This window comes from Polistes canadensis, unplaced genomic scaffold, assembly GCF_001313835.1.
Source record: "Polistes canadensis isolate GaletaPanama2010 unplaced genomic scaffold, ASM131383v1 scaffold_55, whole genome shotgun sequence".
Classification (NCBI taxonomy): domain Eukaryota; kingdom Metazoa; phylum Arthropoda; class Insecta; order Hymenoptera; family Vespidae; genus Polistes; species Polistes canadensis.
The window spans coordinates 780,347-793,186 of record NW_014569602.1 but is presented as its reverse complement, the minus strand read 5'-3'; the positions used below and the strand labels follow the sequence as shown (position 1 = coordinate 793,186).

The 12,840-nt window shown below is 25.2% G+C and overlaps 5 protein-coding genes and 1 long non-coding RNA gene across 8 annotated transcripts; 4 read left to right on the top strand and 2 right to left on the bottom strand.

The window, feature by feature from the left end:
• Nucleotides 1–17: 17 nt before the first annotated feature.
• On the bottom strand, nt 18–3,932 carry LOC106785691 (NADH-cytochrome b5 reductase-like). 2 transcript variants are annotated; one of them, XM_014746349.1, is made up of 8 exons: nt 3,848–3,929; nt 3,127–3,177; nt 2,717–2,798; nt 1,738–1,830; nt 1,005–1,305; nt 694–925; nt 414–631; nt 18–348 (listed from the first exon to the last, which is right to left on the bottom strand). In XM_014746349.1, exons 5-8 carry the CDS (start codon nt 1,264–1,266, stop codon nt 155–157), a joined length of 906 nt encoding a protein of 301 aa, XP_014601835.1. In that variant the 5' UTR covers nt 1,267–1,305; nt 1,738–1,830; nt 2,717–2,798; nt 3,127–3,177; nt 3,848–3,929; the 3' UTR covers nt 18–154. The 2 variants fall into 2 exon arrangements, with proteins under 2 accessions (XP_014601835.1, XP_014601834.1); XM_014746348.1 differs by lacking the exon at nt 3,127–3,177 and having other exon boundaries at nt 3,848–3,932.
• LOC106785695 lies at nt 1,928–2,967 on the top strand. Its single transcript, XM_014746352.1, has 3 exons — nt 1,928–2,194; nt 2,277–2,486; nt 2,605–2,967. Exons 1-3 carry the CDS (start codon nt 2,044–2,046, stop codon nt 2,850–2,852), a joined length of 609 nt encoding a protein of 202 aa, XP_014601838.1. The 5' UTR covers nt 1,928–2,043; the 3' UTR covers nt 2,853–2,967.
• Nucleotides 3,933–3,972: 40 nt separating the features above from the next.
• LOC106785689 (pre-mRNA-splicing factor 18) lies at nt 3,973–5,436 on the top strand. 2 transcript variants are annotated; one of them, XM_014746345.1, is made up of 5 exons: nt 3,973–4,144; nt 4,223–4,507; nt 4,589–4,712; nt 4,812–5,017; nt 5,098–5,426. In XM_014746345.1, the coding sequence occupies exons 1-5, from the start codon at nt 4,064–4,066 to the stop codon at nt 5,332–5,334; spliced, it is 933 nt and encodes a 310-aa protein (XP_014601831.1). In that variant the 5' UTR covers nt 3,973–4,063; the 3' UTR covers nt 5,335–5,426. The 2 variants fall into 2 exon arrangements, with proteins under 2 accessions (XP_014601831.1, XP_014601830.1); XM_014746344.1 differs by having other exon boundaries at nt 4,589–5,017; nt 5,098–5,436.
• Nucleotides 5,437–5,864: 428 nt separating this feature from the next.
• On the top strand, nt 5,865–8,606 carry LOC106785684. The gene is made up of 3 exons (XM_014746333.1): nt 5,865–6,103; nt 6,222–6,431; nt 6,563–8,606. The coding sequence occupies exons 1-3, from the start codon at nt 5,956–5,958 to the stop codon at nt 6,844–6,846; spliced, it is 642 nt and encodes a 213-aa protein (XP_014601819.1). The 5' UTR covers nt 5,865–5,955; the 3' UTR covers nt 6,847–8,606.
• Nucleotides 8,607–9,996: 1,390 nt separating this feature from the next.
• Nucleotides 9,997–12,078, bottom strand: LOC106785752 (lysocardiolipin acyltransferase 1-like). The gene is made up of 5 exons (XM_014746469.1): nt 11,932–12,078; nt 11,621–11,794; nt 11,338–11,545; nt 10,706–11,272; nt 9,997–10,556 (listed from the first exon to the last, which is right to left on the bottom strand). Exons 2-5 carry the CDS (start codon nt 11,786–11,788, stop codon nt 10,390–10,392), a joined length of 1,110 nt encoding a protein of 369 aa, XP_014601955.1. The 5' UTR covers nt 11,789–11,794; nt 11,932–12,078; the 3' UTR covers nt 9,997–10,389.
• LOC106785753 lies at nt 11,608–12,576 on the top strand. The gene is made up of 2 exons (XR_001381558.1): nt 11,608–11,796; nt 12,014–12,576. It is a non-coding gene; the product is annotated as an uncharacterized LOC106785753 (long non-coding RNA).
• The last annotated feature ends 264 nt before the right edge of the window (nt 12,577–12,840 follow it).

Genomic DNA, 12,840 nt, shown 5'->3' with positions numbered 1-12,840 from the left:
TATAAACATAACTTTAATGCAGTTTGAATAGTGCTACCTTTATTCATCATTCACGTATAACTTAATCAGGACTTGATCAGATTTTTAAAAATCTCTATTTCTCGAATATTGAATATAAATAATAATAATCTAAATATTATAAAAATAGATCTTATTATCTGAATACATGTATATGAGAATAATTATTTTCTCTTGACCATTGTTCAATCGAATAATTGAATTCATTTGTTCCGCATATTAAAATTAACGTTGTTTTTGGCTTTTGGTTTCGTTGTAGGTAATTATAAACTGATTGTTTAGATAAACGTTCATTTTGAATATTAATACCATGAATACTTTGATTGGTGTCTGAAACAAGATTTTTCATAGAATTTCAATGTTTTCTTAAAATATTATGAGTATTATCAAATTACCTGTAATTAGATCTTCCGATATATGTATCGTGCATACAAAATTCCAATAATCTGATAAATTTTGTAATTCTTTTTTTAAAGGGACACACGAAATTGATCGAAAACCAGCAATGAAATTTATTTTCGTTTCTTCTTCTTCATTTTCAACAATAACCTTAGCTAAAGGATAAACTGCTGTAATTCCAGATCCAATACAGAACATAATGATTTCGTGGAAGCTATAATAAAAAAAAATAAACATGATACAATGATTTATAGTAGTATTCTTATAATAACACACCTATTAATATTATATACAAAATCCCCATATGGTCCTCTGATTTCAAATTCATCATTCTTCTTTGCATTATTTAAAACCTGACTAAATTTTCCTGATGGGTAGACCTTTACTAGAAGCATCAAACTTGTTTCTGACCAAGAAATAGGTGTGTAAGCTTTTGACATAGAACCATAACGTAATACAATATGTTGTCCAGGAATTAAGTATAAGGATCTATTATTGCTAATATTACCTTTAATATAAAATATATAAATAAGAATTTGTAATAAAATCTTAAATGGTATTTATAAAATAAACACGATTCAAGCTACCTTTATATTCTAACCATATAAAAATATAATCTTTGGATGCTTTATAATTGTTGATAACTATAAAAGTATTAAAAGATGTTGGAGATATTACATTTTTTATTGATTCTATAAGTATGTTATTTTTTTTTCTTTCTTCCCATTGTTTTAATAACTTTTGATAAACATCTAAAATACAAGGATTACAGCCACTGCCACAACAACTTTCTTTTGGAGGAGTTTTCGGTCGACTATCATAAATGTCTTCATTTTTATTTGATATCATTTTTAATGTAATCTTGTATTATATGTTTTGATTCAACTTCTACAATGAAACAATAAATAATTTATTATCTTTCAGTGAATTATAAGTTTACACATGAGGCAAAAAATAAACAGCATTTTTATTATATTTTATTAATCTATCAGAGCAGAGAGAGAGAGAGAGAGAGAGAGAGAGAGAGAGAGAGAAAGAGAAGTTGCGCGCACGCACACACACACATGCGTATGCGCATATTAGACTTTAGAGTAGATGAATGAACCAATCAGAAGCAATGGGTTCCAACTTGTTATGTTTAAAATAGAATCAACTAATTGTAAAATCTACATTAATTTGTTATGATATTACAAAGAATATAAAAAAGAAAAATAATTGCAAAATATGAATTACGATTATGTTTATGAGAATTTCAATATAAAATAAAAATATTAAAATATAATTTTATTTATATATATATTTTTATTTTTGTATACTTTCCTTTAAGTTGATATTCAAATCTCTTAAACGTCTATATGTTAGCAGCGTGTCCCCACATGGATTCATATATGTGTATTAACTTTTGAATATATTCTGTTGAATATACATAAATTATTATATGAATTTATATTTAACTTAAGTATTAGTTTGCTATTTATATACGTCCTTAGAAGTGTAACTCAATTTGTCTTATACACATCTAATATATATACATATATATATATATATATATTTACATTTACGAAATAACATCATTCTAAATTGATCTTACGAATATCTTGTATTATACATCTTTGTTTGATCATCATGGAAATAAAATTACTGTATATTAATTTTTTGTTAGTGCTATTAACGTTTGCATATGCAAATGAAGAAGTTTCACATTTTAGAGGAAAACAAATTGACGGGAATCCAGTAAAATTTGCTATACTTCATATGCAATCAAATAAAGCAGACTGTACGTACTACAAGACGATCTTTAATTATAATACTTTATTTCAATTTCTATTTTATATATATGCCATATATTTTTATTACAGTGAGAGAAGAGTTTGCTAAAATTAAAAAAGATTGTGCAAAAGTTGTTGTACATTTAAAAGAACAGGATAAATATCATCTTCAATTTGAAATGATTAACGAATTGATCACAAATATAATAGGAAACATTGAGGAATATATATTAATATTAAGTGATGTCAATTCTAGTCCTAGTGATGAACCTATTTCAACCAGTGAGAAAGTTATAAAAAGTAAGTCAAATTTACATATGCCTTATACTTATATTTGCATAAAATAAAGATTAAATTATGCAAAGGATAATTATTATATCATCAATATTTTACATTGTCATCTTTGTTGATTTTATAGCCTTGTTGTCAATATTGCATGAAACAATTTTGTTCGGAGATATAATTTATAATTTTCCGGATATAACTAAACATATCTTAAAATTTGAAGAGAAGAGGGTAAATATACTAACTTGGTCTTTGATATATGCTGATTCTATGCAAGAATTGTTGGATGACTTTACCGCTGATATCATTTCTGGAGCTCAAGCGCGACTGCACAAGATAAAATCAGAATTTAAATTAAGAAAAAGTAAATTCATACAATAGCGTAGTCCTCCGATATTAATAAATGTTCAGGTATGAACATTTCTTTGGTAGTTTCAACAAAATAAAGAAAATTTAAAACTGTTTTATAATTGAAATAAATTTTGCATAAATATTTATATTCTGTTTCTTTTCTCACCCAAATTAAACATTGACAAGAATCTTTTCTAGTGTTATATGCTTGTGAAGTCACATATAGTTTTATGCATTTGTGTTAATGCTTGAAATAAAAATATATTTCCTTTTACAAAAGGACATCATTTTAAATTGAACTTACAAATACTTTGGAAACCACCGTCATTCTGCAAGGATGGCATTTACAAGTTACCTAGTAGATGATAAAAGATTATAGAAAATAACGGTGAATATTTTAAAACACAATGCTGTAGCTAATATTTGAAATAAAATTTCCAAGTTAAGAAAAAGGCACCGAATTAATTTTTACATCTAAAGGATAGATAGATAGATAGAGAGAGAGAGTGATGAATCCATAATTGTTCGACAGTTGAACGAGATTATCAAAGATTTTAATGTGAATTGTTGTGTTTGCGTGTGTGTAAGTATACATGAAATACGTCGATCGATAGTTATTACAAAATGCATTTCTTTATAGAAGGGTGAGTGGGGATGCGATATATCTTAAATGATTATTGTTAATTAATCGAAAGAAATGTATATTGTAGTTTAAATGCTCGGAGAATATGATCTATGCACCTTCCTTTTCGAAATCAAATAATAAACTGAGTCATTGTCCTCTGTTAAAGTTCTTTTATTCAATGTTGTTTATATAACTTTCCAAATGCTACACATGTTTATAACGGGAATAATATTCGTAATAAATAAAATTACCTTATTTGGAAAGTCATAAACTACATTTAACTAAAAAATTTTGACAGAGGGCATTGACGGTGATCGTCCTCCTTATAAATAGCTTCGTTATCCTAAGATAAATAAAATTTGTTAATGTTTAAAGAAGATATATTTTCCCATATACTCACTGGATCAGCAGAATAATAACCCTTTCTTTTTTTTTACGAAATTAAACCACATTTTACAGATTTGATGATATCAGTCTTGCCAACATTTGTTTTTTTTTTCAAACGATTAAATCCCTATATCTATAGAAACAACTAAAATAGTCGTGATTGTTGCTTGTTGGGCAGTTGTATTATGGCTACCTAATAACGAAGTAAAGAAAAGAAACAAATTTAGAAATGTCACTTGGTGGTGGCCTTAATATTTTAAAAGCTGAAATATTAAAAAAGCGAAAACAATTAGAAGAAAGTAATGTTTTAGTGAGTATTATTTTCATATTTTCTTACTTTTTAAATGTCGTCTTCTATTTAACTATGATTATTCACATATTTATTTAGCAACAAAATAAGAAATACTTTAGAAGGGGAGAACTAGAGTCTCAATATAAAACAAAAAATAATGAGACTTATGATAATAGTATAAATATTGTCAAATCTGATGTGAGTCAAGAACAACAGGAATCCGTGAAAGATAATAGTTTGGAACAATCAACGTTACCTAGGCCAGAAGTAATACGAAGATTAAGAGAACGAGGAGAACCTACATTGTTATTTGGAGAATCAGAAAAAGAAGCATTTAAAAGATTAAGAAAACATGAGATTTTTGAAGCAGAAGTAAACAAGGTAATAAAGCATTATATCGACTAATTTATGTAGTTGTTAAAATGTACAAAATGATAACAAAATGATATTATTTCTTTAAAGGGCTTCAGAAATGATTTTCAAGAAGCAATGGAACAAGTAGATCAAGCATATTTAAATGAAATTTTGACATCTATTAAATCACAAGACCGTAATGTTAAAGGAGATGTCAATGTACCCGAAGAAGGTATCACTTATGAAGATATACAAAAAATGTCTGACAAATTAAATAAAGGTGATAGGGACTTTGATATAAATGTTATTGTCCAATTTATCCAATTCCTAGTACAAGTATGGGGTAATCAATTAAATAGTAGAACATCTGAAGAAAAAATGAGTACGCAAGGTAAAATGGTTAGTGCGACTTATGCTCAAACAAGGGAATATTTAAAACCGCTTCTAAGGAAATTAAAAAATAAATCTCTTCCCGAAGATATAACTGATAGTTTAACTGAAATTATGAAACATTTACTTGAACGTAATTATATTTTGGTATGTATTACATTTATGAAATAGATTATTCGTTACATATGCATTGTCAACAACTTAGTTAACAAAAATTTGAATTTTAGGCTAGCGATGCATACTTACAAATGGCGATAGGAAATTCTCCTTGGCCTATTGGTGTAACTATGGTTGGTATTCATGCGCGTACTGGGAGAGAAAAGATCTTTTCCAAAAATGTAGCGCATGTAATGAATGATGAAAAACAAAGAAAATATATTCAAGCTGTAAAAAGATTAATGACTAAATGCCAAGAATATTATCCTACAGATCCTTCACGTTGTGTGGAATATGCAAAAGTATAGGTATTTAATTATTAAATTAATTTCTTTTTAATATAACATAAAGAATAATTGTAACATATACAATCTTAATAAACTATAGTAAAAAAAAAAAAATTCTATAAATATGATTCTATTATTTACATTTACATTGCTAGAATTTGAAGATATCCGTTTAGAATCAAATTTAAATTTTGATATTGAAACTATAACTTTTTATGATGACTGGGAATCCTTAATCATTTGTTCTAAATATTTCAATTTTTATTAAAAATCATTCTTTATAAAATACTACTTTTGCTTTAGTTTATTGTTAATTTGAGTTATAAAATAACTGATCAAAAATTTTTGATTTTTAACAAAATTATAACTGTTATTAAGATATAATAGAAAGGATTATTATATAAAAATGAGATATATTATCATTAAGTTAGAAATGAATTTACATTTAACTTATAGTCTGCTATTTATATACGTCCTCCAAAGTGTTATTCTATTGGTATCGTAAACATTCAATATATATATATATATATTTGAATCTACGAAAGAACATCATTCTAAATTGATCTTACGAATATCTTATAATAATTATAATACACATTTATAATCGATTATTATTATAACGTACATCTTTACTTGATCATCATGCAAAGAAAATTATTGAATATTAAAGGGTTTTTAGTACTATTAACAATTGCATATGCAAACGAGGAAAATACAAATATGGAAAAAAGAATCAAAGGCAATCCGTTAAAAATTGCTATGCTTAAAATTCAATCAAATAAAGAGCACTGTACGTACTATAAAACTATCTTTAATTTTAATATTTTATTTAAACTTATGTTGTGTGCGATAATTTAATACAAATGTTTTTCTATGTATATATATATATACACATTTGTATATTATAGTTAAAGATGCGTTTGCTGAAAGTAGAAAAGTGTCGTCAGAAATTATTCAAAATTTACAAAATGAGGATGAATATTATCTTCAATTTGAAAGGATTAAAAATTACATTCAAAATATAGTAGAAAATATTGAAGAATCTATATCGATATTAAATAAAATTAAATCTATTTTTGATAATGAATCTAATCCAACAACTGAAGACGTTATAAATGGTAAGTCAAATTCACATGTCTTTTATATTTATATATGCAAGAAATAAACAAAAAATTATATGAAGAATAAGTATTAAAAAATCAATATTTTACAATATAAGTCGTTTATATAATTTTGATGGGTCTTATAGCACTTTTTTTAATATTGGAGAACACAGCTTTCTTTGGAGATATAATTTATAAGTTTCCAAAAATCACTACTTCCATCTTAAAAATAGAAAAAAGATGGATAGATCCACTTACTTTGTCTCTGATATATACTAGTGCAATGGAAGATTTCTTGGGTGCCTCAACTAATAATATAATTTCTACAGCTCAAGAGCGACTACGCGACATAAAAGAAGAATTGAAACTAAAAATAAACAAAATCTCAGAACATCAGATTCGTTCGAAATTCGTAAGATTTGAATTATGAGCATTTCTCTCTCTCTCTCTCTCTCTCTCTCTTTCTCTCTGGTAGTTTTAATAAAATAAGAAATATTTTAGGCTGTAATTTAAATATTTTGTTGAAAAATATTTCTATTTTGTTTCTTTTTCCATTGAAAATCAACATTGACAACAATCTCTAAGATCATACGTAGATTCATATATCCGTGTTAATGCCTGAAATATATATAATTCAAATAATGTATTTCATTGTAGATAAAAAATTTGCGTGTAATTGCATGAAAGTATTTTATATTAGTTTGCCCTTATACATGCAATAAAACCAGATTTATAAAGTATGATACAATTGTTTTACAGTTCGAATAACACTACTTCTATACGATAGTTATATACATCTCATTAAAAATTAGATCAAATTATAAATATTTGTAATTTTTCTAATGTTTATTTTGTATAGTTCTAAATATAAAATAGTAATATGATTTATAAGTCTAATAAAATACATTTTTATAAAATTGCAATTAGAATTGTAACTAGTTCTTTGAATATACACATTTGAACCCAGAGATAAGTAGAGTACACGTACTTTACAAAGTTTTCTAACACGTATTCCTCGTAAACGAGGCCTCAAACTGTCCAAATACACCCTTTATTTAAATATAGACTTATATAAAATGAGTTCGTTTTATTTCAATAATATTATTCTCAATTTCATTTTGTATAATTAAAGCGTTTATAAAATCAACGTTATCAGTTACAACATTTGACATTGGTTTAGACTTTCTATTGAATTAATATTTATTTTATAATCTGTTATTTATATACGTTCTTAGAAATGTCACCTAAACATCCTGTATATATATTTAAATTAAGGAAAGAACGTTATTCTACATTTAATCTTCGAATACATTATAATCAAATTGTTGTGTCATCATGCAAGTAAAAATACCGTGGATGTTAATGTGTATTAAATTTTTATTATTGTTATCAGCAGTTATGTATGTGCAGACAGAATTCACAAAGAATAATACAAAAAGAATGAATAAAGATCCATTGAAAGATGCAATATTTAAATTAGAACGAAACGATGATTTATGTATGTACTTTAAGACGATAATTAATTATAATACCTTATTTAAATGTTTATTTTACATATAAAAATCTAGTATAAGGATTTTTTTTAATTTATATTTATATTTTTTTATACGTTATAGTTAGAATATCGCTTTTAAAACGTAGACAACAAATTGCAGAAATTATTCAAATTATACAAAAAATAAGTTCACATGATATGAAATTTGAAACGATCGCAATACTTACTAAAGATATAATGGAATCTATTGAAAATAGTACAACATTAATAGAAAATTGTATATGTAATGTTCCTGGTTACGATTTAAATGATTATATTATTGGAGATGGTAAGTCATATTTATATATTTGGAAAAAATAAACATAATATTATACGACAAATAAATATCATATAGCCAATATTTTACATCGTATGTTGCTGATATAATTTTCGTTGACCTTAAAGCCTTGTTTGTAATATTAGAAGACACAGCTTTTCTTGGAGATATGATTGTTCATTTTCCGAATTTTATGGAGACAATATTAAAAGGTCATACAGAATGGACGATACCGTTATATTGGTCTTTTAGATTTATTCATAAAATGAAACATTTGTTAGACAAATCGACGATTTCTGTAATTTATTCAGCAAAACAAAAATTAGGTTTTAAGGAATAAAAATTTGGATTCATAAATTTACAAAAATATAATAAAATGCCTAATAAAAAAAAGTCAGAAAAGATATCACAAAACAGGAAAAAGGCCCAAAATTGAAAATTTTTAATAATGAAACTTTTTCCAATAGTTCCAATAAAATTGAGATGTAACACTATTTTGTAATTTAAATAGATAAATTATCAATTTATATTTGTATATACAATCTAAAATTTAGTTTAATTTTTGTGTGGTATGTCTTTCCATTTAAAGCATTCCATTTACATATATAATATAAATATAAAATAGTAAAATATATAATATTTATATCAGTCTAATCATATACATTTATTTAAAATTGTGATTACAATTGTAATTAGATTTTTGACTACAGTTATAGTTTAAATATATACAGCCCTCTGAACAAGAGAACTTTTATGAATGAACCATTTGCTAATTGTTTCAATAATATATTAATTAATATTTTCAATAACTAAATAGATTAAAATCCTTAGTCTGTTAGTATAAATAAAATATTTTACAAACATACTTTATAAATATATTACTGTAAATACTCAAAATTTGCTGTATCGCAAATTGAGTAATAAGGAACCGACATTGCTAGCGCTTTCGGATACTTCAAATTTTAACGAATCAATTCGCGATATAACAGATTTCGTGTTTTTAGCAATATATACATATAGAATATATAATATAGAGATATATCATTTTTAATTTTTAATATTTATAATTTAGAGAACTACAAACTCTCTGCATGTTTCTCTTTGGCACATGAATTCACTTTTACTTAATTTTAAACATTTCTTATAACTACAAAAAAAAATATAAATCTATTACTACGTCAAAACTTATTGTAAATTAATATCTTTCAATATATTTTCAATAGTGTAAATATTGTATGATTTTTAAATTTTATGTAATTTCTTAATATTATAATATTGCTAAATATAGAAAATAAATAATATACGACAATGATTTATCAACTATTTTCTTGAATATACAACTATAGATTTTAATAATTTACAATTAGATATCTATATACATATTATATGCCACATATTATTTTTCATTTTATTATTTATATTATTCTTCTTTTTAAATTAAAAACAATTTTGTACTTTTTTCTTTGGTTTAATAAAGACAGCAAACTAATATTTTTATAAAAGTACAGAAGTTAAAGAACTTATTACTTCCAATATTAATATTCTTACTCTTATTTATACTTTAATTTCCAGAGAATTATACATTGATTATTTTTGATAGATTAATTATTAATAGTTCAACAATATTGTTTTTTTTATTAATGACTCATTTCTGAAATGAGCAATAGTATATTAAGTTGTATAAAAACATCATTTTTTCATATTTGTGGGCATATTTACAAAATTTTATATTATCTTTAAAAAATTGTTAATACTCCTGCTAATTATAAGTCAGAAGGCATGCAGTAAATGAATAAATAAATAAATAAATAAATAAATAAATAAATAAATAAATATATATATATGTAACAAATGTACAAAATTTGTTCGTATAGTATATGTTTTTCACATTTCGTGAATTACAATAATAATTTTGCTTGATTTCGCCACCATAATTATTATGTATTGTTACAATATTATTTTTAACTTTCTGATATTTGTGTATTATTTTTTGTAAATATGTACATGCTCCAAATACATATTACTTTAAAATCTAACGTGTACAACACAAGGAACATTATTTATAAGTATGATAGATCTACATCCAAATCTTAGATGTACCAATATCACAGTGACATAAAAGCATAAATTAGTTTATCACTTACTTTGATTAAACGTTGTTATTAACTGTGTTTTGTCCAAAATGAATATGCTTTCCAACGCCAATACCATCCCATTTCAATTTGATTGAATCCAGTTGTAAATAAAGATAATCCAATAAAAAAGATAGCATGTATCAATGCCCACAGTTGAAATATTGGAGATACAATTAATAATAGTATCGTCGTACCTATAAATATTGATTATATTAGGAAGTAAATGAATAATATAGTTTCATTTGTATTTAAATTAGAGAGTTTATACATGAAATTATATAAATTGAATATTAAGAAAGAGAGCATGTGGAAAGGTAATTTAGTGAATAATGTATTAATTTACCAGTTAATATACTCCAGAAACTAAACGCAGCTTGTAATGGTAACATTTTTGATGTTGGCCATACTTCAGTAGGAAAACTTTTCTTTTCATAAAAAGTTTTTAATATTTTTTCTTTGTTAAACCACCTATCTTCTAACCACTGTCTTAACATCAATTCATGTGTCGGTATATCGGAAAATGGTATTCGTTTGATATAAAAATGCACTTCATGAGGTAATTTGCCCTTAATTAAATCAATTTCAGACTGCGGAACATAATCGGGATATGCTATTGTTAAATCATATATTGCATCAAGATAATTTGCTCGCTGGAGATGTTGCACTAAATAACTAAATCCTGTAGTTTTTGGGTGTAGTGTATAAATATATTGAGGTAGTTGATGTTGTAAAGCATATTTATCAGACTTCTCTTTACTAGTTTTTGTTAAATCTGTACCCTCTGGGAATATAAGTAATTGTGTACGTCTTCTTAGTGCTACCAGATAGTCCAAAGTACGTAAAAGACGACCTTTGTCTTCTTCCCACCGACGTGTTATGTAGAGGAAGCCATTCATTTGCATTATCCATCCTGTCAAATACATCAGAACGACATAGTTTATATTATAACATTTACAATGATTGTTTTTTATTCACCTGGTCCTGGGATATGTCTTATTGGATCTTTCAAAATAAATTTCAATCTGTGACAAGCTATATCAGGCATACAAGCTTGATACATCGCAGCCCATAAAAAATTCCAGTCTACTCGTGTTCTGTGATTCATTACAAGTACAGCTGATTCGTTAGGAGAAATGTGGTCTCCTGATACAAAGATTTTTACACCAAATATCCTTAACAGCGCCTATAATAAATGTATCTAACATTCACTGTCTATATAACAAAATGAAATATTGAAAAATCAATACAATAAACTCACTGTGGGATAAAGTTCCCAACAAGAAAATAGCAAATCTCCACATTTTCGAAATTTTGGAGGACTGAATAGCAAAAGTGGTAAAAGTGGACAAGCAATAAATAAGAAACCAGCTACGATACTACCATACCAAAGAGCACAGTATAACGTACCACGCAACAGTCCACGCATTACAGCCTGTAAATATAATTGAATAAAAAATAAAATATTTCTCATTATTTTCATCTTCATTTTAATAATTATTTTTCATTATAGTATTATTATATTATTGGCACGTTCTCTACTCTATAATAAAAAACGATTATTATACTTACTTTGACATAAATTGTACAATTGAACTATTCTTCATAGGCATTGAATGTCAACTGCTTTCTTGTGAAATATCGTTTTTCTTAGGCTTCTCTACAACCTTATAACAAGGGCTTCACTGTACCACCCTTAACACCCTCTCTTCTTTACCCAGTATGAACTGAGTTCTGGGATGCTGCTGGACCATTATTGATCTACTAAATACAGGGCTACAATCCTCAAAGAATAACTTATGATATGCTATTCTGGTATTAATAAATAATTCAACAATTATCGAATATAAATTAATAGGAAATTATTAAAAAGCACAATCTGTATAATTATGCAAAATATAGTAGTGTAGTACAATTATCATTAAATATATTTTTTAAAATTCCCTATAAATTCATCTAATTTTCAATGTAGATTAAGAAATTTGTAAAAGTATATTTGGGCATTTGTATTTATTATAAATCTATTTAAATTAAGGAAAAAATATTCAGAAATATATAAGATAATATAAGAGATTAAATTATACCGTTCAAGAAAAAATTATTACTTTATATAAACCAAATATAATATATGTATAAGTGTGTATGAGCGGAAACAAATATTGTAACCAAATCCATTTATTGGGCCAATAGGCTATAAATTAAATAAATATCTACTATCTAGAATTTTTAATATATACATATATATATATATATTATATATTAACGACCTTTATTTAACAAATATGAAATAGATATCCAAAAACTACAAAAAATAAAATATAACATATTTCCCGTAATTAAATATAACTGTTAAATTTACACATATTTTTGTACTAGACAATATTATCATGGTTGTCATAAAATAATGGTTGCATTTAAGAAAATTTATAAAAAGAATTCAGATCTTGATGTTCTATATAATAAAGGCACATAATTCATATG

Coding starts and splice junctions, on each gene's coding strand:
- LOC106785752 (XM_014746469.1), bottom strand. CDS start 11,788: ATGCGTGGACTGTTGCGTGGTACGTTATACTGTGCTCTTTGGTATGGT. Junction 11,546..11,620: donor GTTGGGAACTTTATCCCACA/GTGAGTTTATTG, acceptor CATTTATTATAG/GCGCTGTTAAGGATATTTGG. Junction 11,273..11,337: donor AAGACATATCCCAGGACCAG/GTGAATAAAAAA, acceptor TGTATTTGACAG/GATGGATAATGCAAATGAAT.
- LOC106785695 (XM_014746352.1), top strand. CDS start 2,044: ATGGAAATAAAATTACTGTATATTAATTTTTTGTTAGTGCTATTAACG. Junction 2,195..2,276: donor GCAATCAAATAAAGCAGACT/GTACGTACTACA, acceptor TTTTTATTACAG/TGAGAGAAGAGTTTGCTAAA. Junction 2,487..2,604: donor CAGTGAGAAAGTTATAAAAA/GTAAGTCAAATT, acceptor TTGATTTTATAG/CCTTGTTGTCAATATTGCAT.
- LOC106785689 (XM_014746344.1), top strand. CDS start 4,064: ATGTCACTTGGTGGTGGCCTTAATATTTTAAAAGCTGAAATATTAAAA. Junction 4,145..4,222: donor TAGAAGAAAGTAATGTTTTA/GTGAGTATTATT, acceptor ATATTTATTTAG/CAACAAAATAAGAAATACTT. Junction 4,508..4,588: donor TTGAAGCAGAAGTAAACAAG/GTAATAAAGCAT, acceptor ATTTCTTTAAAG/GGCTTCAGAAATGATTTTCA.
- LOC106785684 (XM_014746333.1), top strand. CDS start 5,956: ATGCAAAGAAAATTATTGAATATTAAAGGGTTTTTAGTACTATTAACA. Junction 6,104..6,221: donor TCAATCAAATAAAGAGCACT/GTACGTACTATA, acceptor TGTATATTATAG/TTAAAGATGCGTTTGCTGAA. Junction 6,432..6,562: donor AACTGAAGACGTTATAAATG/GTAAGTCAAATT, acceptor TGGGTCTTATAG/CACTTTTTTTAATATTGGAG.
- LOC106785691 (XM_014746348.1), bottom strand. CDS start 1,266: ATGATATCAAATAAAAATGAAGACATTTATGATAGTCGACCGAAAACT. Junction 632..693: donor TTTGTATATAATATTAATAG/GTGTGTTATTAT, acceptor TTTTTATTATAG/CTTCCACGAAATCATTATGT. Junction 349..413: donor ATCGGAAGATCTAATTACAG/GTAATTTGATAA, acceptor ATCTTGTTTCAG/ACACCAATCAAAGTATTCAT.